Consider the following 25,677-nt stretch of genomic DNA (forward strand, 5'->3'; position numbering starts at 1 on the left):
AGTTAAAGGGGGGAACTCTGGGAAGGCAAGGCTTTTAACAGCGAGGGAGCACTGCAAAGGACTGTGGGCCCTGTACAGGGACTAGAGCAGAAACCCCTGTCCCCTGAGCTCCACGGTTTCAGAGCCTGGACAGGGAAAAGCCAAGGACAAGAGCAGAACAGTAGGGCTCTGAAAGATTCTTTCATCGTGTAAATCCAGGCCCAATATCCACTTGTACTGATGAATGGATAAAGCACCTTCACCCAATTAAAAAAAAAGATTTTAATCAATTGAAGTGTAATATATTGCTAGAACGTGTACTTATTGTGAGATGTTTTTTTGTGAAAAAACTAAAATTATTTTGACAGGAAAAAAGACAAGTCTGGGAAGGGTACCTGTACCTGTCTGTGTGAACACCTCTCCTCTCCCAGACAGAGCCAAGGGGATCTTTAATAATCACCTCATCAGCACTTAACTTCTCTTCTGAATGCATCTCCTGCAGCACAAGGTGACCGGTCTCCATAATGGGCCACAGGTTTGGAAATTCTGGCCCAGAAGGTCCAATTCTCCTCTGAGTTCTCTCTCTCAGTCCCCAGACTTGCCAGTCTCTGAGACTGACAGGTTCAGGCTAGGAGGCGTTAAACTGCAGTAATGGAACGTGTGACTGATATGTGATTCAAGAAACAAACAGACCCGGGCCGGTGTTAGACTCTTAAGGACAAAAAAAAATGTTAAACTGGAAGATATTTGCTCTGTTTCACTCGTTCTAAGATGGCTGAATGTTTCAACTGCATCGATTCAATTCCACGTACTCAAAGTCGACAGGTCCGACTCTCTCAGCGGTAGACGACTGAGTGATCTTAGAGGGTTGGAGACAGACTTCTTTCGCCATCTCTGGTCAGAACAACCCCTCAGATCTCAGCCCTCTTAAAAAACACAGCTTGATTTGCAGTTTAGTTCTTCATAAACCTTTTACCCTGATGAGGAGACTGCTGGATGAAGAGGGTGGGGCTCCGTTCTCTTGCGAACTGTGCTTGTGAGGAACAAACACAAGATTCAGAGGGGGTTCCTAATATTTTGGCCAGCCAGTAGTTGTGGCCTGTGTATAACCCAGATAATGACCCAAGAGTAAATTGACTCATTCTCCTTTCCCAAAAGCCTTTCAGAAGGCAGAGCGGGGCCACAGCGCGTCCGTGAGTGATCTCAGCCACGTTAAAAGACATTCCCTCTAATTGGAGGCGCTTTCAGAAACGAAAGAGTCACGGACCCTTAACCTTAACTAACTGTGGGACTCCGGTCGCCCCCCCCTCAAGACACCCGTCTCCGCGGGTGTGCTGAACAGCAGACTGTGCCCTGTCAGCTCGTCTTTTAAAAGTAATAGCCTGGAAGGTGGCGTCAGAGCGCCGAGGTCCTGAGCTGCAGTTTTCTATCGTGTGTGTGTCGGAACCTGGCTGTGGCGATGGCGGAGAGAGAATAATCTGTATTCAGATGCTCCCAGGGCGGACCGGCCGGCCGGCCGCCCCGAACTGGGAGAAGCTGTTTGACAGCCGATCGATGCCAGTTGTGTTTGTTCTTTTTTTGGCCACTAGGTTGCATAACCCTCTCCTGCTGGGCGAATAAGGGCGAATCTCCGCACTCTCGCACCACAGTACAGTAACGGAGATGCAGCTGCAAAGATAGAGAGGAAGGGTCTCATGAGATCAGACGCGCCGCAGAGCTCGTCTGCGAGAGGTGTCTGTAGTCAGCATCGGGCATGATTATGATTTGGAACAGCTGGGTGAAATTGGATCGTTTGACTTCATAACTGCCGACATTCAGTGAAGAAGCTGCATTTCTAAAAGAAAATATCGAACGTGTCGCTAATCTATGGAGCGCTCAATTATCACATGGTGTTAATTGCTGAGGGGCCTTGGTGTGACTTATATATGACTCATGTTCATCCCAGCGTTATGAATTTGAACTTGCCACAGACAAAACTAAAACAATATAGCTGAAATGTGTATTATAACAAAAAACACACTGCTGTGCAAACATCTTACCCCCTTGACAGTCAGGCAGTGCGATATATGTCTGTTATGAGCTGAGTTTCGCTCAAGCACAGGAGCAGCCAGTGTGAAGTGCTGTGGTAGATAATCCATCATATTTACCAGTACAATCTACCTCACTCACTGGCAGGTGTTACTCATTCGGCAACATCCTTGATTCCTCCCTGCACGTCCATGAAGCTAAAAGTCTTTTCTCCCTCGCGATGCACAGATCTGTGAGCATTAACTCTACTCCTTTCACTCGGAGGTTTGCAGTCATTGTGCAGAAGCACAATTCTGTGATGAGCTGCTTAAAGTTGAGTCATGTTCTCATAAGCTAAGAGTAGAACACCACAAGTAAGAGCAGGTCACTGTAACACAGAGCCTTGCTCTTGCTTGTAAAACATGCTGCCAAGGTGTAAATTCAAGCTGAACTGTCTAATGGCTTCACCCCGTGTTAGCAGCTTTACACCAGCTTCCAGTATAATTCACGATGGCCGTGTTACTCACAATGCCCTGAACAGTCTGGCTCTCTCGTGTCTGAAGGATTTGTTTCAATTCCACATGTTCCTACAACATGCCTCTCATATCCCAGAGTGCCAGGATCCCAAAAGTTCTGGAACAATCACTTCTGTCTTTATGGATATGTGTATGTGTACTGATGTACTGTACGGGGATTTATGGATATGTGCATGCATGTCTATATTTATATGTGTATACATATGTGGATGTGGTTATTTTTGTATAGGTGTGTGAGTAAATGTACATGTGTATTTGTGTATGGATGTGTGTGTGAATGTACATGTGTATTTGTGCATGGATGTGTTGTATGTGTGTGAATTTGTGTATGGATGTGTGTATTTGTGTATGGATGTGTGTGTGAATGTACATGTGTATTTGTGTATAGAGGTGTGGTATGTATGTGTGTACATGTGTGTGTGAATGTACATATGTATTTGTGTATGGATGTGTTGTATGTGTGTGAATTTGTGTATGGATGTGTGTGTGAATGTACATTTGAATTAGTGTATGGATGTGTGGTATGTGTGTGGATGTACATGTGTATTTGTGTATGGAGGTGTTGTATGTGTGTGTATTTGTGTATGGAGGTGTTGTATGTGGGTGTTTCTGTATGGCTGTGTTACATGTACTGTATGTGTGTGAGCAGAGGGGACAGACACGCTGTCAGGTTCCTCTCCAGTTTGCCTCTCATGAGCAGCCCTTGCTGCTTGCTGGTGCTGTGAGAGTTGCACACGAGAAGGAGCTGAGGACAGGAGCACCGTCTCCTGCCACAGCTCCTCACCTGCCCTGAAACCGGACACAGGAGAGAGAGACGCAGCTCTGTCCTGACTGTGCCCCTCAGTGAAGGAACTGTTGCTGCTCCCCAGACTCTGACAACCCAGGCAGGCGCTGTGCCTGACTGGCAGTTCAAGCCTGTCTCCTCCTGCACAGCTCCCTGATGACTCCAGGACATGCTTTCGTTTCTGCCAGGTGTTGATAGGCTCCAACTGGAGCTTTTGTCGGGTTTCTCCAAGCAGCCCAGAGGACACTTGCTGACGATCGAACCCGGGCTCGCGTGCGTCTGTGCGTGTCTGTCGGCAGGGAGCGAGGGCTGGAAGAGTGCAGCAATGACAGAGGTACAGTGCCTAGAAAAAGTATTCACCCCCCCACTTGGACTTTTCCACATTTTATTGTTACAGCAGGGAACCACAATGAATTTAACTGAGAATTTTTGCCACTCATCAGCACAAAGCACTGTATGATGTCAAAGTGAGAAAAAAACCCAATTTACTAAATTAATTAAAAATAAACAGAACATAAGTGAATTCACCCCTTGCTTTGACACACTTTACTTTGCTGTTCCTGGTGGGAACACCAGGGAATTTGGGGAATTCTGTTGTTGCCATTCGTATGTCCATTTCTCTGTGTGTTCTGTTTCCGAAGTGGGGAAAAAAAAGTGATCGACAAAAAAGGCCCTTGAGGCTGTTTGCATCACATATGTCTTTCATATCATTTTCTCTTGCAAGGACATCTCCCTGGCAACCTTTCACGAACCTCTCCTCCGTGGGAGCAGCACCTGGCATAGCGATGGGCAGTAAACCAGGGTGGTCTTGTGCAGACGCATGCTTAAAGAAATCAATTTATGTGTCACTCCCTTAGCAGAGTACTGTGTAATCCAGCTTCACGGTACCCCTTTTTCCTGGAATGCAGGACCACTCACTTCACCCCTGTCGCCAAAGTAACCGGCTGTTGAGCACAGAAAAAGGTATTAAGGAGAGGAGCCAATTAGCCCATTAGCTAATTAATTGGTCTGAGAATCTCAATCGACTGTTGCTAGGAAGAAGCTGGGGTCAAAGAAAGAAAGAAGCTTCAACCACATAGCTGGGCAGCGTGTTCCACACCCCCACCACCCTCGGTGTAACGTTGTCGCGTGAATGCTTTATTTCCGACCAGCGGAGAATGTAGCAGGAGGCAATTCCCAGCACTGGCCAACTAGTAACATCATCACGTTACTGTCTTCCTATAAATCATTCTGGCAATGCAAGACATAACGAACGCAGACAAGGAAACTCGTTCTTAACTTAGGTCCTGGTATCAGAATCAAGTGCTGATGTTTTGATCAGTTGTCCACTTATCCCTGCGAAGGTTATAGAAAGACAGGGTCTATCCCAGAGACGTGGGGTGCAAGCACATGACTTCTGTTCCCGCCAGCCCCCCCCCCCTCGGACGGCTGCCCATCACAGTCCTAGGGAGACGGAGAGGTCCAGAGACAGTGCTTCACACTGGCTCCTCAGCCAAGCATGGACACCAAACGTCTTGAACCTGAGCTCAAGAAGGACGTGCAAGCTCCATGCAGAAGGGCAGCCGAGACTGGTAATCGAACCCAGGGTCCTGGATCTGGGAGACATCAGTGCTTACCGCTATTTCACTGTGACATTTCCATACCACGTCATGAAGATGTGAAGCATGTGCTCTCTATGATGTCAGCGTGCCCAATGAGGTCATCACATCTATAGTGCAATGCACACAGGGCTACATGTATTACAAGGTTAGCTATTTTGCGTTTGTGTCAGTGCACCTCAATAAGCAAAAGTAGTCACAGCAGATGTGATTCGGGAAAGCAAGTATAAATGAGCCTAAGGACTTCCAGCATTTTTATCCAGCCATCCTGAGCAACAGACCTCATGCAGCTGAAGTTCCTGCATTTATTTAAAGAAATAAACTGGGTACATCTGGGTGTGAGAGTGCAGATGTGGTACACACAGACACTGCTGTGATTGCTGTAAAGCTGTGAGTCTGAGTGTGGCTGTAACCTGCTCCTTGCAAACCAGGCTTATTCAGCTGTAATCTGTTCTGGCACCTATACTGGACCACACTGGGAAGACTTGTTTCTTTCAATACTGGTTGGAAGCACCTTTACAAGTCTGACAGTAAGGGGGATCAACGTCAGAGAGCCTATTTTTCACTGAAGTGGGATCGCCCAGCTCTAACAGGTGGAATTTGAATTTGGCGGTTTGTAAGTGCTGTTTTCAGCGTGCTCTTTTCTGATTAAAATCCCGGCCATCCCATTCATTAAATACATCTGAGGTCTGAAAAAAGATGCCCATCAAGGCGAGGCACACAGCTCTCCGGTGCGCCTGTACTTACAAGACACTACTGTGTGAAAAGGAATCCTGACTGCAGAGAGGCAACAGGGTTAAACATGTTTGCAAGCTCTAGCCTAAAAGATGCCTCCTATTAGCCTTGTCACACTGCCAGATCGTCACATGGTTCAGTGCTAGGGAGCTCAGGGAAAAGCATTCTCTTTGTCTCTTTGTCTCTGCTCTGTGTTTCCTCCCACCTCCCCCCCTCACTCCCTCCCTGCACACACAAACACCTCGTTTGCCTCTCACCCCCCTCACACTCGCCCAGCCCTGTGCCCCAGCCAGCCAATCAGGAGGCTGAGGCTGCTCCATGCCTTATATGGAGACTCTGGGCTGCGGGGGGCGGGGCTCCTGCAGCAGACACAGCTGGGGCTGTGAGGGGCACTGCGCTGCAGCCGGCTCTCCACGTGCAGGCAGCTCTGCTCTGCTCTGCTCTGTGTGCCTCCCCAGGCACACAGGTACAGACAAAACACTCCCACTCACACAGGGAAACACTACACACACAGATACACACACAGGTACAGACAAAACACTCACACTCACCCAGGGAAACACTACACACACAGGTACAGACAAAACACTCCCACTCACACAGGGAAACACTACACACACAGATGCACACACAGGTACAGACAAAACACTCACACTCACACAGGGAAACACTACACACACAGATACACACACAGGTGCAGACAAACTACTCCCACTCACCCAGGGAAACACTACACACACAGATACACACACAGGTGCAGACAAAACACTGCACTCACACACAAAAACACTACACACACAGACAGAGAGAAACACTACACACACAGACACACAGGTACAGACAAAATACTCCCACTCACACAGGGAAACATTACGCAGATACACACACAAGTGCAGAAAAAACACTCCGCTCACACACAAAAACACTACACACACAGACAGACAGAAACTCTAAACACACACAGACACACAGACAGGAACACTCCACTCACAAGCTCTGTGACCCATCCACACAGCATCTCTACAATCTTCCTGTTGAATCTGCAGCTCGTGTGTTCTCTAGTGTAAGTCACGCTCCCACTCAGGGATAAATAAAACCCCTACCACTCCCCCTCTCCCCGCCACAGACCCCCACAAGCACAAGCCTGCCCTGCAACACAGCACCACCCACGGTGATTCACCCCTTTCCAGCACCAATCTGTGGGAGCAGACCAGACGAAAACGCCAAGGGAGCTGCTGCAGAGCATTTTTGCTGACCCACTGTATAGAGCCGGGATGATATATTTCCCTAACTCGCTGATGGGAAGAGTGTAAGAACTTCCTGGCATAGCAAATTGATAAACTGTTGCAGCACGTTATGAGCCATGCAGAATATATTCCCGATGACTGGTCTTTTTGCAGACTGCCTGTGCCTGTTTGAAGTTCAACAAAGCTTTTGTACTGCACGGCTTTCTAAAGCCTGGAAAAGCAACAGATCGCCTAAAGCAAGGATAGCACAGCTCCTGAGAGCTGTGGGTTTGCAGTCTGCCACCACACTTAACGATTTAACTGACCCCAGTATTAGCTGATGCTTTGAAACCAGTCCAGAGAACAGCACGGCTGTTCCAGGCCTTGGGGGACTGTCCTATATTGACAGGCTGAAGGAACTGAACCTGACAGAAGAATTCAAAAAGCTCAAAAAACGTGGATACAGTCAATCCAGTGCATTTCTTTAGAATAAAACAAATTGGAAATATGTACCAGAGCACACATTGTGGAAACTACGTGGAAGTTCATTTAGAAATAAGAACAGAGGACTTCTTTACACAAAGGTTGGTGGGAGCGTGGAACAAGCTGTTGAAGCTGATACTCTGGATCCGTGGATCAATAAACTACGAACTGCTGCAGACTAAATGGGGTGAGTGGCTCCCCTTGTGTGGGACTGTCCTTTTGTTCTTACTAGGATAAAACGGGGGGCCCCATTTCTGGTCCCGGAGGGGTGGGTGTGTAATCAGGTTTGCACCAGCACCTTGGAGAGCCGGGAGAAGCTGTCGAACTGGTCCGCTTATGCCAATAACGAGCTGGATTTCCTTCGTCGAGAGGACTGGACTGCAAACCCGTGGACACGTCGGTCCTCCAGGATCAGGACTGAGGACCTCTGGGATAACGAGCTGAATCCGGTTTCTTTAGGTCTCAATCACATGAGAATTGAAAAGGATGCATTTCTTATAGGTAACTGTAACTCGAATACAGAGAATATTTTGAGTAATTTCAGTGCAAAAGACCTTAAGTAAAACATCTATGAAAATAATTCTGTTTATTGTTTAATGGACTTCAAAGGCTGGATGAAACCCCAGAAGACCCTAAGCCCCCCAGGAACTGAATCTGAGACCCTGCATTAGAGCAGTCATGTAATAGACACACTCACGCAGGTGGTGAATCCACACCCCCCTTCACACGCTCGTTGACACATAGTGACACACCCAGATCCAGATTTACTCTTCCTGACTGACAGCTCACTGACACTGGAGGTCTGGACGAGACCAAAGGAATTAAAAAAAAAAAAATCCAAACAGCTGTGAAACTTTACCCCTGGGACACCGTTCATGTATAACTACTGCTATCTCCCATTCTCACAGATTCACCACGGCAACAGTCTGGCATCACCATGGCAATGCGACCACATCCAAGAACATAAAGATACAAGAACAATTACAAACAAATGGAGGCTATTTAGCCCATCTAGCTTGTTTGATTTCTAGTGTTCTAGTAATCTAGTAATGATTTCTAGTAATCCATCCCAGAGCCTCACCCAGCTGAATCTGGACAGCAGGCAGGGGTGGACCACAAGATTGGGCAGCTTGTTCCACACTCAAACCGCCCTTTGTGCAAAGAAGAGTCCCCTGCTCTGTGATTTAAGGGCATGTCCTTATAGTTTCCTCCGGTGCCGTTTGGTTCATTTTTCGCTGTTGATCCTGAAGAATTCGGCCAGGAGACTTGACCATGACCAGTTTGTTCACGAAGGTGTGTCCGGTATTAAAAATGTGCCTCTGCATTTCTTCTGTGAATCACATCCTCTGATGCAAGGGAATCCCCCCTCATTAGCAGGGGAAACAGATCTTTTCAGAAGAGAGTTCAGTTCACAGCCACTGCCAAACAGTCTGTGGCCTAAATCAGTGTGATCCAGGCTTTAGCATAAAAATAGCAGTTTCTCAAGAGAGCACCAATACAGGCTCCCCGTTTAATCCCATTTCAGAAGTGAAATCGATTTTAGATTAAAAAAAAGTGAATAGATTCAATTGTTCTATTGTGCCATTTCTATTTTATGTAGCCTGCCAATAGCAGTTCCACAGCTGGTAAGGTCTGTACTATCAGTAATTCAATCTTTTACCTGCTTATTTTACTTAAATCACTAGTGAAGTTACCTTTTTGACAGCCAAGTTATAGGTCAATGTCAAACGTGCTAATTTTACATTTGCATCTCTAATCAGAATCATGTCTTACCAGTTTCAATAGCTATCCATCTAGAGAGGGGAAAATAGGCAATACAATAGCCATACATAATCTTAAACACAATAAACACTTAAAACCAACCTTTTTTAAAATACAATAGAGGAGACCACAAAGACCTGGACAATCACTGGGCTTAAAAAGGAAATTTGAATATCAAATACAGAATCAGAAAAAAAGTTTATATGTTTAGCAATGTGCTTTGATAAACAAAAATACAGCACGCTCAGATTGTCAGTCTCTAATTTTGGGCAGCCGTGCTTTAGAGAATTTTCTCAAGACAGACCCTGCAACCCCGGGTTGTGTGGGCTGTGAGACTACTGCAGCACAGCTAGAGGTTTGCTCTCATTGAGACGTTTGTCAATTTGCTGGCCAGATTTAGCAGATTGCTCTTCAGAAAAACAAAATAATGAGTGGCACAGCGATCAGCATTGCTGCCTCGCAGCGCTGGGACCCTGGGCTCAATTCCTGACCTGGGATGCTGTCTGTGTGGAGTTTGCATGTTCCCCTATGCTTGCATGGGTTTTCTCCCCCCAGTCCAAAGATATGCTGGTAAATTAATTGGCTTCTGGGAAAATTGGTGTTTACAATTGTGTCTGTGTGTCCTATGATGGACTGGAGTCCTGTCCAGGGTTGTACCGTTGCTTGCTGGGATAGACTCCATCTCCCCCCAAAACCCTATACGATAAAGTAGTTAGAATGAGGTGGATGGACAGGAAACAAACGGACAAGTGCCACTGTCCCCAATCCCGCTATCACAACCACAATGCTGGGTTTGAGTTAGCACGGAGCCTAGACCATACGTCCATGCCAACGTGCTCCAAGTACAAAGGGAGACAGCAGGCTCGTCTTTCCTCACCTCCTTTATCTTGCTTCATCCCAATCCCAGATTTGAAAACTTCAAACATTCCTCACCTACTGTGCTTCCAGCCAGGCACAGCGCCGTCTGTGTGTCACCCAGGAGGGGGGTTGCCTTTCAGAGGTGGATGAAGTCAATCTCCTCATCCACTACAAACACATTCCCATTCTGGGTGCAAACCTGCATTATTCATGATCTCTCTGTGGGATCACAGTGCTACAAGAGTTGGCTTAAGGTGTCATGACATCTCATTCCACTTTTCTGTGGATACGAAGTAAAAGGCACGAGCCACAGACAGCAGTTTCATTAGCACTCATTAGCATATGTTACGCTATGTGCAATGAATTATGGGTAGGAACATTAATTAGGCCACTATTAATTTCACGTGCTGCTCTTGGCTCCCACCCCAAACCTGAAACCTTCCAATATAAATATGTCCAATTCCAGGATCACCTCTTTCACCGGGTTAAAATGAAGGTGAACAGCTTTGGAGAATTAGCATTATTTGAATTCAAAGCATGTGCTCGTACGTCAGATGACGACTGCAGACCTCTGGAGCAGGGGTCTAATTGGGTTTTCATTTGTAAACTGGTGCAGATTCCTCTTCCCCTCCCCTGTATAGCAGGATCAGTCAGTGCAGACAGAAACAGTAATGCATCCAGCATACGTGTGTTCCATTAACGCCACTACATCCTTTCCGTCACATAACAATGTATAACCCCCAAGTTTTCATTCTTTGGTAGCATTGCTGTCTTACAGCACTGGGGCCCCTGGCTCAAATCCACACCTGGGGTGCTGTCTGTGTGGAGTTTGTATGTTCTCCCTGTCATTATGTGGGTTTCCTCCCACAGTCCTGAGACATGCTGGTGGGTTTCTTAGTTTCTGCGAAAACTGGTCCTGGTGTGAGTGTGTGTGTTTGACAGTGTGCCCCTGCAATGGACTGGCGTTCCATCCAGGGTGTACCCTGCCTTGCGCCTGTTGCTTGCCGGGATAGGCCCCAGCTCCCCCAAGACCCTGAATTGGATGAAGAGGATAGAAAATGGATGGATAGGTTTCAGACTCCGGAGTGTCTGCACACGTGTCTTCTTCAAGTGCTGCTATTTAATATTGAACACATTCCTAACAGCAGGTCAGATCAGTGCGAATTCTGGGCAGCCCAGAGCATTTGAAAGGTTCTGGGGGAGAAAACTGCTCATGAGCAGGATTAACCAGGGGCCAGAGGAACGAGACCAAAAACCTGATCATGCATAGTTTGACAATTAGTCAATTAATTAATTAACACACATATTTCTAAGCATGTAAGCTTGAAGCACACCCAATGAGGAAGAGATTGCTGTAGTCTATTTATCATAACTCCATGTCATAAAATATCGCTGCTGCTGCCGATATGCTCTTATACTCAAGACTTGCAGAAGCAAGCTCTGTTCAGAGGTCTTTGCTGCAGAGAGGCTACTATCCATTCTGCATTGCTATGACTCGAAAGTTCATTCAGAACGAGGCGCGGGCTCTGAAACGCTTGATTCGCCATGCAAAACCATGCAAAGAGGGCAATGAGTCAGCCCTTGAACAGTTTGCATAAAAGCTATGAGATGAGCTCCCCTCGTCAGGGAAGGGTGACACTGTGGCAGACATCACGGACGTGCTAGTGCGCGATTTGACTGTGAGGTGAGGCTTGTTAGGTCGCTCAGATTGTTTTTAAGAGGTTTAAGATGGATTTCTTTTTTGTCCTTTGCACTGGCAGCCTTGCCTTACCTAAACAGCATTTGTGAAGCACAGCTGTTTTTAAAAAATGTTCCTCTCAAGAAAACCCCAAAAGCGCTAATTAACAACCCTTTGCAACACCTAAGAAACTCACCTCACTCAAATGGGGGCAAAAAAGTCATTAAAAACGTCTTCCTCCTATTGGTTAAATCCCCTAATGGAACAACTTACCTGATTAAAACCTCAAAACATAGGTGATTGGGCTTAATTAGTTCAATTAAGTAATTAAGAACAGAAGTGGAATGAAAATCAGAGTGACGCTGTGTCCTTCAAGGCCGGGGGTTGACCATCTATGACATCTTTAAATAAAGGATCCTTTGCTTTCTTCAAAACTTCAAATGTTCTAAAGATACTTGTGTATTTTATTATGTGCCAGGTTTGATTTCAAGCCAACCAAGAAAACATCTCAATTCGCTGGGTCATCCAAGCCGATGGTGTCTGTAACTCTGACACTGTCCTTATCTTGGTCAGTGGACAATCCCAAATTCAGATCCAGAAGGCCATTTCATTTTATTTTATTTCTGCTGCTTTTAATACATCCTCTGGGGGCTTTATAATGTGGTCCCAAGCCAGCGCAAGAAAACAACTGCTTGCCAGACATTCCTGGAGGTTAACACTAAGGATTTGACAAATCTTTGACTTTGTTAGCTGAACACAAGCAGTCATAACAATACAACAATGCTGACTCGCTTCAGGTGTCATGACTATTGCAATGAAACCTAATACACTCTTGTTGTTGCTACAACTCTGAAAATTTATGAGATGGCTGCAAATATATTTAGCCGCGCGGGGGCTCGGAAGGTGAGGCACCAGGTTACCCACTGGGAGCTGGTGTGTGGGGTGTGTACTGCGCACTCTGGCTGCCGTTGCATCATCCAAGTGGGGCAACACTTTTAAACACCAAACACAAAAAGTGGGGAAACACCATCACACATACTGGTGATGGTGGAGGGGATCCCCATTACCTGCAAAGCGCCTTGAGTAAAATGTCCATAAAAGCACTATATAAGTGTACAGAATTACAATTATTAATATCGTAATGGGTTTGACCAAATATTCTATCCTTTAAGTGTGAAACAAGAAAAGAAAAACACGAAAAGCCTGTTAACAACTGTGGCGTAAACGGTTATATAGCACAAGGATAGATGCAGGTCATTACAGCCGACACCTTCCATGCACAAATGAGTTCTTTCATATCCTTTCCTGAAACCTTTCCAGAGGCAAATGGATTATCACAGTGACTGAGCAGTACAAAACACAAGGAGCAGACAACAGTGAAGGAAAAAGAACAGAATCTCATTTTGTTCCCAACAGGCTCTGCTCCCCACTGCGTGTCGAACTGGTGCTCCCTGGCTTCAGAGAGGTGTCATACAGTTAAGTGAAAGCAGAGGCTACACGTTGGGCCTAGTGATTCAGAAAGGGCAGAACCCTATGGCGGTTTCTGTAACGTTAAGTGGACTAAGAGAATATGACCCCCCCCCCACCCAGATGTGGTACTGCCTGCAGGGGTACCCCACCAAAGGAATATTGGCACCCATTCTCTAGCGCTGGGTGCTGTGGAGCTGTCAGGCTCAAGTACTCAGCAAACAGAAGTGCGCACTAGAACTCTGCACCTCAATGCACAGCTCTCCATCAGGAGTCTGGAGTCCTTATGAACACTGTGGTGGGGGGGAGAAAAAAAAGACACTTAAAACGGGGCTTAATATTCGGAATGCCCTTCGAGGTGTCCTGCTCCTCACTTTTCGAGCCATCACTGGTTGGGGCTCAACCAGAGCAAACAAGGAGGTAAGTAAAGACACACTCGCAGACTGCCACCATACTGAATCCAATACTCTGTTCACAGCACATTTATTCACATTAAACCTCAGATCAGCATGCATCAGCCAGGTGATCAAGTCCTTTGCAATCCTGGACTGATTTATGCGACCGGCTTATTTATCCAGACATTTTCAAGGCTTAATTTCAACGCAGACAGTCTTGTTCTGCTCCCGCGCGGAGCTGAATCTTGGCAGGATTCTGTGTTGCAGGAGGCAAACCCACCCCCCCCCCTAAAAAAAAATCCGTCACTCCCCTTAATCCTTAGATTTCTTTCTACAGAGTAAAAGCCGTAGTCTCGGCTCCAGTTAGTTTGTTTAAGGCTTTGAGTCATCTCCTTTTTAAAAAAAAAAATGTTGACATAAAATCTAACTTCCGACCCTGACTTTGTTCCAAACTCAAAGTGAAAGAAAAAAACAATCAAGGGATTCACCCCCCACCCCCCCGAACCCCCTTTTACCAGCACCCCCCTCCCCTCCCCTCCCCAAAGGAAGACTTGTTAAAAAAACAGACATGTGCATATAAGCGGTCAACCAAAAAAATCCTCTGAAGAACCAGAGCTTTTCCTTGTTCTCAAAGACTGCACACCTTTTCCCGGAATTCCTGAGCGAAACAGCCCCATCTCACCTGCCCCGCTCCAGCTCGGATCCTTTCGCCTGCGTCTGCAGGAGAAAGGCTCTGCGCACGGCCCTTCTCGGAGCCCATCGTTCTGCCGGGCGGAACGGCGTTGCCTCTCCAACCCGACCCTTGGGAACACCCGGAATTTCGGTTTCGCCGTCAGCCTCTCTCCCAGGGAGAAAAGGATTTGTCCCGGGGAGGATCCCTGTTAAGAGATTCTCGCCGACGGGCCAGGGACAGCTCTGTCATCGGACGATTGCTTTGGTTGAGCCCAGCTGTGACCCTTCCATCTTCCAATGACCCCATCAGTGCAAGACGAAAAACACCCCGACCGACACAATAGCCAGCACGTATCCCTGTGTTAGTCAGATACAGGGAGCATCAAAAGAAACTCATTAGTCTATTCATGCACGCAGGATTGTAGAAAAATAAACTATAAGGGACTTGGGATTTTGTTTCTGACGCTCATTGTGATCAACAGATCGTTCGTGGCCATCATGCGCTTGAGTGACTCTGAATGGCTACAGAGCCACAAATCCACAATTCAAACTCAGCAAAACAGCTGACTGGATACAGGTGATGTGGAGATTTAATCTTCTGGATGTCCATCCTGGTGGAAAGTAAGAGGCCTTATTAATCAAGACTTTTTTTTTTTTGCAGGAGGCTGGACTAAGTCAGTGAAACTGAGCCCTGTTCCCTGTGCGTTCTCCCCATGTTCATGTGGGTTTCCTCCCACAGACCAAAGGCATGCATGGGTAAACTGACTTCTGGGAAAACTGGCCCTGACGTGAAAGTGTGTGTCTGTGTGTGCGCTCCAGCTCCCCCACAGCCCAGAACTGGAAGAAGTGGTTAGAAAATGGATGGATAGACGTCTGTTCAATAAACTGCAACAGAAAAAAAAAGCTTTTCCTAATGAAAACAAATTCATTATAGTTAATAAGACACAAGTTTCTTTTGATGCTCAGTCTAGTATTTTCTATGTAGCTGGTACTGCCTCTTATCTTTGGCCTGTCAAGTCTATCTCCATCCCATGAAAGGGCTAATGAGCACTCTTATCCTCAAGCTCAACATTAGTCACTCAGCCGGCCTAATATTCGCTATCACTTATTAACAGATAGTTTACTCTAATGCAAACGCCAACCACACTTGTTTCCTTACTTGTACCGAGATCAAATGCCATTTTGCGCTCTGAAACTCAATTTATAATGGTTCAGAATGAGAGTTTCGGCCAAACGCACAAACTATTAATTACGATCACCTGTTAAGAGCTTTGAATGGAGTGTCCAGAAAAGCATTATGTAAGTGTAAAAAAAGTATTAATTACTATTATCATATTTTTGAAGTATGTTAGAAATGAGCTTCAGGGCGCAAACATGAGCACAGGGCTCAGACAGCACAGAATCCCAGCAATGAGAAGGAAAGGCAGAGGGTCAGCATTCAGAACTGAAGACTGGACGGTACAGTGCTCACTAGACCTAGAGGGGATAGTACACAGTTCATCTTGGGTCCCCAACTCTGGGCCTGGAGAGATGGCGTGTCTCCAGACTGGGAGAAACTGGCCAATTGACTGATTCAGGTCGTTAAGAGCTCCGCTGCAAATGACCACGAATCAACAGGCCGCCCCTCCAGGCGCAGGAGCGGGGAAAGGAGGTAACGCGTGATCCGGAACTCAAAACCACGGCTTCCGGGTGCGAACAGGGCACGAAGCCCCGCCCCTCGGGGTTGCCGGGAAAGCTTTCACATTCACACGATTCCAGGGCAGCGAAAGGCGACCCAACGTTAACGACAACAGAAAATTATAATTACAATAATTACAGTCATTATTAGAATAAGATTAGTTTTTGTTTCTTATTAAAAAAAGCTTTTAAAAGACGAAAAAAAAAGAACGTCCTCCTAAAGATTGCCACAGCTTTTTGTACACAAGGTTACTTGAAATCAGGAGAAAATAAAAAAATAACATGAATTATAGTACGTGTGGTAAACATGGCCTTTCTAAGCCTATTTGTGTTGAGAACCCAAAGTGGTAAGCATTCCCTGTTTACATACGATCCAATTTTAGCCCACAGCCCGATAAATTATTAATTTTTAATTACGTTTGCGTTTGTTGCGCATGAAACTCTCGGGGCTGGAGAGTCAAAACCGCCGCGCTTCAGAAAAGCAGGCCAGTGCTTAACAAAACAAAAGATAATCCCAAAATACTACATTCTTGAAAGATGCTGTTGGACGACAGCCTTCCCTACTCGCCCGAATTGAGCGGGTTATTGAAGTCCTGTACATTATATCGACACAATCCTCACTGTCCACATGAACGCATTACTTCGACGTTAAGAGTCGCACGACCCCGTGATGCAACGCGGCGACGAAAACGAAAGAGACGTTCAGACAAAAATAAGAATTTCATTTTGTTTGTCAGCCTTTCCCTCCTTTTTGACAGGGGGTTACGCGGAACCATGTGTGAGGTTTCCACACAAATAAAAGCTAGAGTTATTTTTTTTCTTTCCCGTCGCTGCCCCGACCTTGGTCCCAGGCGTCCCCTGAACTCCAAACTACATCAACATTTTTTAAAATAACACTGCCCGCGGAGCATGAGAAACGCAACAGCCTGGTCTAAAGCTTCAAAGTAGTGCAAAACTCATAATAATAGCTACTTCCATTGTAAAACAACAACGGTTTTCTGGCAAGAAATTCCGATTTCGTTCAGCGTTGTTTTCAGGGTCACTTCACTCAGTTAGAGCCCTTTTTTAGCGTTTTTTTCCATAGCCTGTTTTTGACACATGCTGCGAACGCTTACGGTAAGGAAAAACTACTGTAACAGGACACTGGTCTGTCCAGAGGCTAGCCCTCAGCCCTAAAGGTTCACACCATTTGCAAAACCTAAATTCTGTTGGCCGCTGTTGGGTACTACAACATTCCTTTGTCGGTCCTCCTGGACGTATTTTCTGGACGGAAGCTTTCATCCCGTGAGTTGTAATGAGGAGGCGAGAACCATTTCTTGCCGGGAAAAACGCACAGGTTGTAGAAGATGTACAGTACCTGGGAAGCACAAGGGCTTCCCAAAATGCAATCAGGCTGCGCAGCCACTCCTAGATACGGAGGCCGGCAGCACTCTCCGACCTCTGGCCACCCAGAATGGATGGACCCCAACCTTCATATATCTTGTCCCTGTGGCTCATTCTGCTCTCAATAAGGGGAACACTACAGTTTGGCCAGTCTGACAGGGGAATCCGCTGGGATTAACCATCGGAATTCCAAAGGTCTGATCTGCAGGGATTCCGGTAGGAATTCTGAAGGAATCCGCTGGGATTCCAGTAGGAATTCAGAAGGCCTGACTGCTGCATTTTTGTATGTGCCCGACCTAGAATATTACACTGAGTTTATACAGGGATTTAAACGGAAGTGAATATTTCACCCTGTGGTTTAGGCCCTGTCATTTCCGAGTTACAACGAGTTCAAATCATTTTGACAGCGCGGACGCTACCCAGAATCTTTGATTTGCTGTTCAGGTAGTATTTCTGTTACTCGACCTCGGCCTGGGACATAACGGAGAGACAATCTCACGCTTCCAGTGTCAGAGGGCGGATCTGTACGGTGGCTGAGCCTCTACAGGACCCCCAGGGCTGATCTCCCCCAATTCAAACCCCCAGGAAACCGACAGCAGGCCGGCTTCCGAATTCGCCCACTGTGCCAACATGGGACACCCCAGCAGAATGCTGGGGTTCCCCCAGAGGGGCACTGGGAAGATCTCGGCACCCCCTCAGAGCCCAGAGGACACCCCCTTCCTCTCCCATTCCAAAGTGCTGGAATCCCTGACTGTCGGCACCGAGCGACATGGGGTTCACGGACTCGTGACCCGGGCCCCCTCCCAGGAGCTGGCCCCCCCAAACTCTTTCCCTTTCCAGAGGCGAGGTCATGACATGCGCCGACAACAGAACAAAAAACAACAACAACAGGAAAACCCCAGAAAACCGGGAGGGACTGCAGAGGACAGGCGCCAGCTGCTGCCACCAGGGGGCGTCCCCTCGAAGCGAACAGGGGGTGAGGGAGGGGACAAGGGGGTCACAGTAGGACCCTGTAGCGATCGGGCCTGGGGGGGGGGGTTGGACGTTTCGTCTGCGCGTCAAAGTGGGGGACAGGAGCAAAGCGACTCTGTTCGGGTCCCCCGGGGGGGTCACATCATGCTCTTCCTGTACTGAGACTGCTGGGGGCTCTTGAGCTGCGAGGGGGACAGGGGCGCGGGCGAGGGGTTCGGGTCCAGCCGCTGGTACAGGGCCCGCAGTTCCTTCACCTCCTGCAGCACGTCGCGGGCCTGCCCCCACGCGGCCGCCGCCTCCTGCAGCAGCTGCTCGGCCTCGGCCCGGCCCCCCTCCGAGTCCGGACCCTTGTCCTTCCCCCGGCGGTCCCGGGTCTCCGCCAGCAGCTCCCGCGTTCTCTCCAGTTTCTGGGCGATGAGGTCCTGGAGCTGCTGGACCTGGGGCGGGGCGGAGTTCGGGGAGGCCCGCGAGCCGCCCTCGGACAGGATCTCCTCCATGGAGGCACACTTGCTCTTCCCTGCCAGGCCGGGCCTGCGGGCCACCTGCGGGGTGCGGGCCCCGGCGGGCCCCCGCTCCCCCTTCTCCGGCTTCTGCCGCTCCCAGGAGGTCTCCTTCCGGCGGGACGGGCTCTCCGCCTTGCCCTCGCCCGCCCCGCCGGGCCCGGGGGGCTGGGGGCCCTCCGTTTCCGACCGGCGGCGGCCCGCCGCCAGCTGGGACACCGACTTGTCCAGGTCGACCCGGAAGCTCTTCTCGCACGTGCCCGGCGGCCCCTCCGGCGAGGAGGAGTCCTCTTCCTGGATGAGGTCGAGGGTCAGCATGCCGTCTGAGGTGGAGGTCGATGCCTGCGGGGAGGAGTGAGAGGGGCGTGCTTTAAAGTGGAACTGTTTTGGACTATTTTTATATTTCAGGGATTAGAAAGAATCGGCGTTGATGAGTCCATTTCAAACCGCAATAAAAGTCAAATGTACACGGTAACTCGTAAAACCTCCAATTTACATCCCAAAACAGATTCAGTCTTCCAAATATGCACGGCATCACGTTCTGCAATGCAGGACAAGGCAACAAAACTTCCGGTGACCTGCTGTAGCCCTGTGACACTGTAAATAAGCAGGCCTGTGAATACAGCTCTGGATCAGCGATCTCTGGACTGTAGGGTTACAGCGTGACCCGGCCCAGACTGGACCAGTGATCTCTGGACTGTAGGGTTACAGTGTGACACGGCCCAGACTGGACCAGCGATCTCTGGACTGTAGGGTTACAGTGTGACCCGGCCCAGACTGGATCAGTGATCTCTGGACTGTAGGGTTACAGTGTGACCCGGCCCAGACTGGATCAGTGATCTCTGGACTGTAGGGTTACAGTGTGACTCGGCCCAGACTGGATCAGTGATCTCTGGACTGCGGGGTTACAGTGTGACCCGCCCCAGACTGGATCAGTGATCTCTGGACTGTGGGGTTACAGTGTGACCCGGCCCAGACTGGATCAGTGAACTCTGGACTGCAGGGTTACTGAAATAATGCTCTCAATTTCGAGATGACAAATACTCCTTCCTCTGCCTGCGGATTACATGGGAACATTTCTGCGGTGAAACGTCTGCTGCACAACCTGTACTCATTCGCTCGTACAGCTCAGTACATCGGTCATTCCGGTGACTAGTGATCAGGAAGGGCCGCATCACGTCACAGTTCGTGGGACCTCGAAAGCCAGTTTGTGACAACATGAAGGCTCTACAGTATTTTCAAAAAGTTCACAATTTTGTGCTTAATTCGAAATTTGACGTTTTTTTTCTATAATGTTACCGAGATTTCCTAACTGGTCCGAGAAACTGGGACTGCAGTTCCCCTTTGAAATTCAACTACTGAACTCCACTCCTCGCTGGTCTCTCCCCCGTTAAACCAGCAGGACTGAGGAATCTCCCTGGGACCAGCCCTCCCCTGACAGTGTTCCTCAATGTGTTATTCGGTCCCCTCCCTCCTGCCAGCTTTAAAAGGAAAAGTCAGGCTTGAAGATATTGAAGTAAAGGAAATATTAGGGATTCTTCTAGCAGCTAGTAAAAAAGTAATTACACAAAAATGGCTTATAAAAGAACCCCCAACACATGAGCAATGCGTTAATGTTATGAAAGAGATCTATATAATGGAAAAAACAACTTTTTCTCTCTGATTGCAGGCAGAGGTTGAGCAAATACTGGGAATTTATCTCCCTACAGGGACCTGATTCTAGTTTACAAGAAAATATCCAGTGAAATCTATGTGTGGAGTTTTTTGTTGTTTGTTGTGTTTCTTATAAAACAATTGTATTTTTTTTTGTATGGCCCTCCATACCTCTTGGCAGAGTGTAAATAGTTCATTTTATATATACAATGTACCAAAAATGTAAGATGAAGACAAATGTTTCTTCTGTTGTTTTGGTTATGTTCTGTTTGTAAACCCTTTCATCGCTAACTAAAAAGTTTTTAAAAAAAAGGAAAAGTCCGGCACAGGATATCCTATTTTCCAGTAACGTGTGATCATCCCCGAGAGATCTGGGTGCCTATCCTTCCCACCACATCCAAATGGCCACGCTGAAATTCAGCATGCCCAGACTTTAAATAATTCTCTGAGCGCTGCTGAGACAAGGACAAGGAGATTCCTGTGTCAGAGGGTTATGCACAGGTGTTTTAAGGGGGAGCACAAGTTTGAAGAGTTGTTAATGCAGGGCTTCTCTGATGGTTGTCACATGTCTCACTTTTTTCTGCCTCCTCTCTCGGTTTCAGCGAGAAGCTCGAAAGATTTCGTCCCGTTCGGGCAGAATTGCACTGACGGCCAGACACACAGATTTAAATGCTTTCAATTCAGTTTCGATCCCCTCCTCCACCCCCCCCCCCAACGCCCCAACTCCCCACATCCAGTCAAACAAGTCGATGGTTTGACTGTGCACGGAAAAGCTGTCCCCCCCAGTGGCAGGTCTGAGCCCTGTCTTGTGTGGGAATGGGAATGGGAAAGTTCATGGGTGGGTCCTTCATGCTGGGGTGCCCAGGGGTGGGGGGGAACTGTCCTTACCACGGCCATGAGGTGCCCGCGGGTGGGCAGGCGGCGGTTGTGGGGGATCTTGGCGCGATCGCGGGTGGGGTGGGCCAGGCAGCTCTCCTCCTCGACGGTGACCTTCGGCACAGCACAGACAAAAACACAACAGGGACGAGTGAGACAGAGCACCCCCACAGCGCCAGAGGGGAGAGGGGAGGCGGCTGATGGCTATTGATTTGATCAGCTGCCTGTGCGCCAATCATTGATCCCCCACCCCCCCACCCCCTGGGGCCGGCAGGCGGCCTGGACACGAGATCGGCCCCCTCCAGCCGTGACGTCACCCCCAGGGCCCGTGGAAGGGAACCGGAGGGGGAGGACATGAACTCTACCATGAGCGGCTCCTTCAGTGACCAGGCTCGGCCGTAGCTACAGAGCAGGGCTGCTGCTGCTGTGTTGTCCCGCAATTCAGAATGAGAGGCGCTAAAAACGAACGCTGATGGCTCATCTGTTGTGTTTTTAATGCCCCTCAGGTTATTTCCATTACCTGCCCTTTGTATCCTTCTCTGGTATTCATCGCCAACAATGTGGAGATTGTGTGTATATCTCCTGTGTTCAAAAAGTACAGATTTCTTAAGGGAATCTGGGGGGAAAAAGCAACATCCATACTGTCTTTTTTCGACTTCCCTGACATGGTTTAAAATATTGTTTTGCTTGTTTTTCAAAACCCATGTGGATTCTATGACCTGGCGGTCTTTGGCGTGTCTAGAAGGGAGAAGGGGTTTATCTGGCCTTGAAAACAGTGTTTAAGAACACAGATGCTGTTAAGACAGATGAACGGTTAGCGTTCTTAATTAGAGGACTTCTAGTTAGAAGGCTGCAGATATGAAGAGGCTGTTTGAGCTATCGGGTAATCTGGGGATCCAAGGATCTGCACCAAGGATCTCATCCAACTGCTTCTTGAAAGATTCCTGGGAATCTGCTTCAGGATGAAGGTGCAAATAAACACTGTATCGCTGATGCAGGATGTTACCAATCCAAATTCGGAGTCTTCTTGGGTTTTGTCCTGTCTGAGCTCTAAGTGACGCAATTGAATAATTACGTTGCTTAATTAGTTTTTCTTTAAGGTGTTATCACTTTAGCTCCTGAGCACATTGCAGAGCCCATGCCAGCTAGAAAATTCAGTAATTAGCTCCACTATGTCATCAGTTTAATAGTTGAAAATTAGAGAAAGGGGGCTAAATAAGGGACCTTAATTAGTTTGACTCCTGGGGACTTGCTCAGGATTTCAAATAAAAAGACATGGGCTTACCCAAGCATCAGGAAATGGGGAAAAAAGTGCCTCCTGTTTTCTCCAGTCCTTCTTCCAATTTGTGGTCACAAGAGAGCCGGAGCCTATCCCAGCAAGCAACGGGCGCAAGGCAGGGTACACCCTGGACAGGACACCAGTCCACTGCAGGGCAGACTGTCAAACACACCCACTCACAGCAGTGCCAGTTTTCCCAGAAACCAATTAACTCACCAGCATGTCTTTGGATTGGGGGGGGAAAACTGAAGCACCTGGAGGGAACCCATGCAAACATGAGGAGAACATGCAAACTCCACACAGACAGCACCCCGGATCTGGAATTGAACCCAAGGGCCCCAAGACAGCAATACTGATAGCTGCACCACCATACCACTCTGTTTTCTGCAATCTACCAGTTCTCTCAAATCTGCCCCTATTCAGTGCGTCATCATTGAGCACAGGTTACCACAGGCCCGGCTGTTGAATTCAGTTCTATTTTTGTATAGCGCCCTTCAAAACAAGTTGTCACAGGGCCCCTTCGCAGTTATTTCCACAGACTACACAAACAGGTTGGCACAATACAATAAATCAAAAGGAAATGAGCATAGCTGGGTTTAACGCAGTTTAATGTATCACAGAGGCTGTTAACGAAGATCTCTCCTCAGGAGCCCCGGCGCCGATTAAAGCCTGCTACAGCAGTGAATTCAGGTCACAAAGAGACGAATGTGCCAGAGCTCGCAAGGGGATCAATAATAATAAAAACAATCCGCCGGCTCGTTAATCAGATCCGTCTCTCACTTGCTCAGCTCGCTGGCTGTGCCTGCACGCGATACGCCGGGAATCGTAATGAGTGTGAGAAAAGGAGACATGAGTCATCCCTGGGCCGTTGTGCACTTTTCTCAGTCACGGGCAGGGCTCCTCGTTTTCCCTGACTGTATTTACTCCCACGACCTGCCTTTAAGCTCAGCAGCAGCTAGAAGCGCCCTTTTCCACAGATGGAAAGATTAAGATTAAGATCATTTTATTATGATAATGTGTGCGCAGGGGTTACCTCATCGAAAATGCGGTTCTTGGCCCTTGTTATTGCCCCGTTCAGAGCATTGATCCAGGACTCCTTCTCCTCCGGACTGACTGCCAGGAATACCAGATTTGGGACCTGGGAATAAGATAAGATCACTTTATTGGCCATATACAGTTTCTTGCATGAGGAATTCGCCCCAGCTTGCTCTCCATGAGACACACAGGCAGGGAGAGAAGCTTGAGGTCAGAGCACAGGGTCAGCCATTGTACAGCACCCCTGGAGCAGCTGGGGTTCAGGGCCTTGCTCAGGGGCCCAATGGAGTAGGATTCCTCTGTCGGCTGCAGGATTTGAACCGGCAACCTTCCAGCCCCAGGCACAGATCCTCAGCCACAGAGCCACCTCTGAATGGAGGAGTAACAAAGAATAAATGAAAGATCTCAGCTCCCGTGTATACTAAAACACAAGGACAGTGGTAACCTACGAGTACGAAAAAGATCTTAGGGGTGAATTATTTCATGAAGAGGTTGCCAACATTCTGCAACATTCTCAGTTCTTACACGGGAACTCTGAAAAGCTGGAGTGGATCAAACTGCAGTGCATTAGGAGTCTGTTTCCCCTAGTTTTCACCAGAAAGCAGGTGGGTACCCTGCACTACACTAAAGCATCCTTAACTTTCCTTAATCCTTGAATTGAAATCGAAAAGCTTTAACGCCAGATCTGTCCTCGGCCGAGACTCAGCCATGCCAGGGATCAGGGATCAGGGGTGCCTTCAGAGCATTAGATAGGCTCCCTTTGGAAAAAACAGGCCCAGACAGAAACAGGAAACAGGAAATGGGAAAATCAGGGGGAAAACACAAAACAACACAGAAGTGAAAGAGCCGGAGCGCCCTTAAGGGGGAGGGACTACGATCGTGACCTCGTGTAGATCTTAACATAAAGGGATAAGCAACCGAACACCGCCTTTGACACTCTCCAGTGTCCTTCAAGTGGAATGTGTCACGTATGGAAATCATCTGGTGGAACACAACGCTTTAACTCAAATATGATCAAATGCATGCATGGAATTCCCCGAAAACAAAGCGCATATTCAACCGGTCACTCCTATTAATCCCACTGAGAGCTGGTGTGTGGGGGGCGTTCTGGCGCACTATAGCTGCCATCGCATCATCCAGGTGGGGCTGCACACTGGTGGTGGTGGAGGGGAGTCCCCATTACCTGTAAAGCACTTTGAGTGGCGTGTCCAGAAAAGCGCTATATAAGTGTAAGGAATTATTATTATTATTATTATTATTATTATTATTATTATTAATCTTGTGAGCACATCCAAATTGTTTAACTGTAAAGCAAAAACTAGCGTTCTGAGTTTGCTGTTCCAATGTGATCAGCACATTTCGGTTCATTCAATTAAAACGCACCCTGGGGGATGAAGTGAATTTTCCTGTATAAGCCCACTCTGTTGCAAACAAGACACCTGGCCTATCTAAGCCTGGAGTCTCTCAGGGCTGGGAGGTCCCTTTCTATATAAAGGTGTTGCGCACAGGCTGAAGTCTTCCTCCACTCCTTTCAGCGTGGACCCAGAGCAGCCTGTCACACAGGAAACACAGAGAGCCGGGGATGACTGAGGCCTTAAACCCTGAGGGGAGAAGGTAAGGGCGCTAAGATACCTGGCTGCAGAGCAGGAGTGAAATCTGGCCGTGTGAGCAGGGGACACACCCACCCTGGCCCTAGATGTGTGAGGGAGTGTGCTATAAAACAGTGCTGCACCAAAAAATCCACTGATGATTCTTTTTAGGATGAATAATAAATTATAAACACGAGCAGCAACACAGGAAGCAGACTGGCGGTGCCCACACTGGGACACACAGGAGTCTGGGATGGTTCCCTGTTTCCTCAGTACAAACGCAGGAAGGAGCATTGTACTGAACGACAGTACCGTGCAATGAGTTGGACGCTTGAGTTTCTCTCAAAGGGACAAAAAGAAACAGGTCTTCTATGTAAGTGGAGGGAAGATCCTAAAATTCCTAGGGGATGAAGTTAAGGCTGCTTTTCCCTGTGTTGGATGTGCTTGTCAGCTGTACCGGGAATGCAAGGCTCCAGCCACTTACAGCAAAGACTCCCTCATCGATCTCAGCAGCGTGGGAGCGTTGTATGTTCT

General features: G+C 48.0%; 1 protein-coding gene across 1 annotated transcript in view; it reads right to left on the reverse strand.

Moving 5' to 3' along the window:
- Window positions 1–12,240: 12,240 nt before the first annotated feature.
- The window catches only part of plekho1b (pleckstrin homology domain containing, family O member 1b), a 33,187-nt gene continuing 19,750 nt past the window's right edge, over window positions 12,241–25,677 (reverse strand). The window contains exons 4-6 of the mRNA XM_069184669.1: window positions 23,553–23,657; window positions 21,253–21,354; window positions 12,241–19,053 (exon numbers count right to left, since the gene is read on the reverse strand). Of these exons, the coding sequence (XP_069040770.1) occupies window positions 18,349–19,053; window positions 21,253–21,354; window positions 23,553–23,657 (912 nt within the window). The 3' untranslated portion in view covers window positions 12,241–18,348. The remainder of the gene's footprint in view (window positions 19,054–21,252; window positions 21,355–23,552; window positions 23,658–25,677) is intronic.

Source organism: Lepisosteus oculatus, chromosome 27, assembly GCF_040954835.1.
Source record: "Lepisosteus oculatus isolate fLepOcu1 chromosome 27, fLepOcu1.hap2, whole genome shotgun sequence".
Taxonomy (NCBI): Eukaryota; Metazoa; Chordata; class Actinopteri; order Semionotiformes; family Lepisosteidae; genus Lepisosteus; species Lepisosteus oculatus.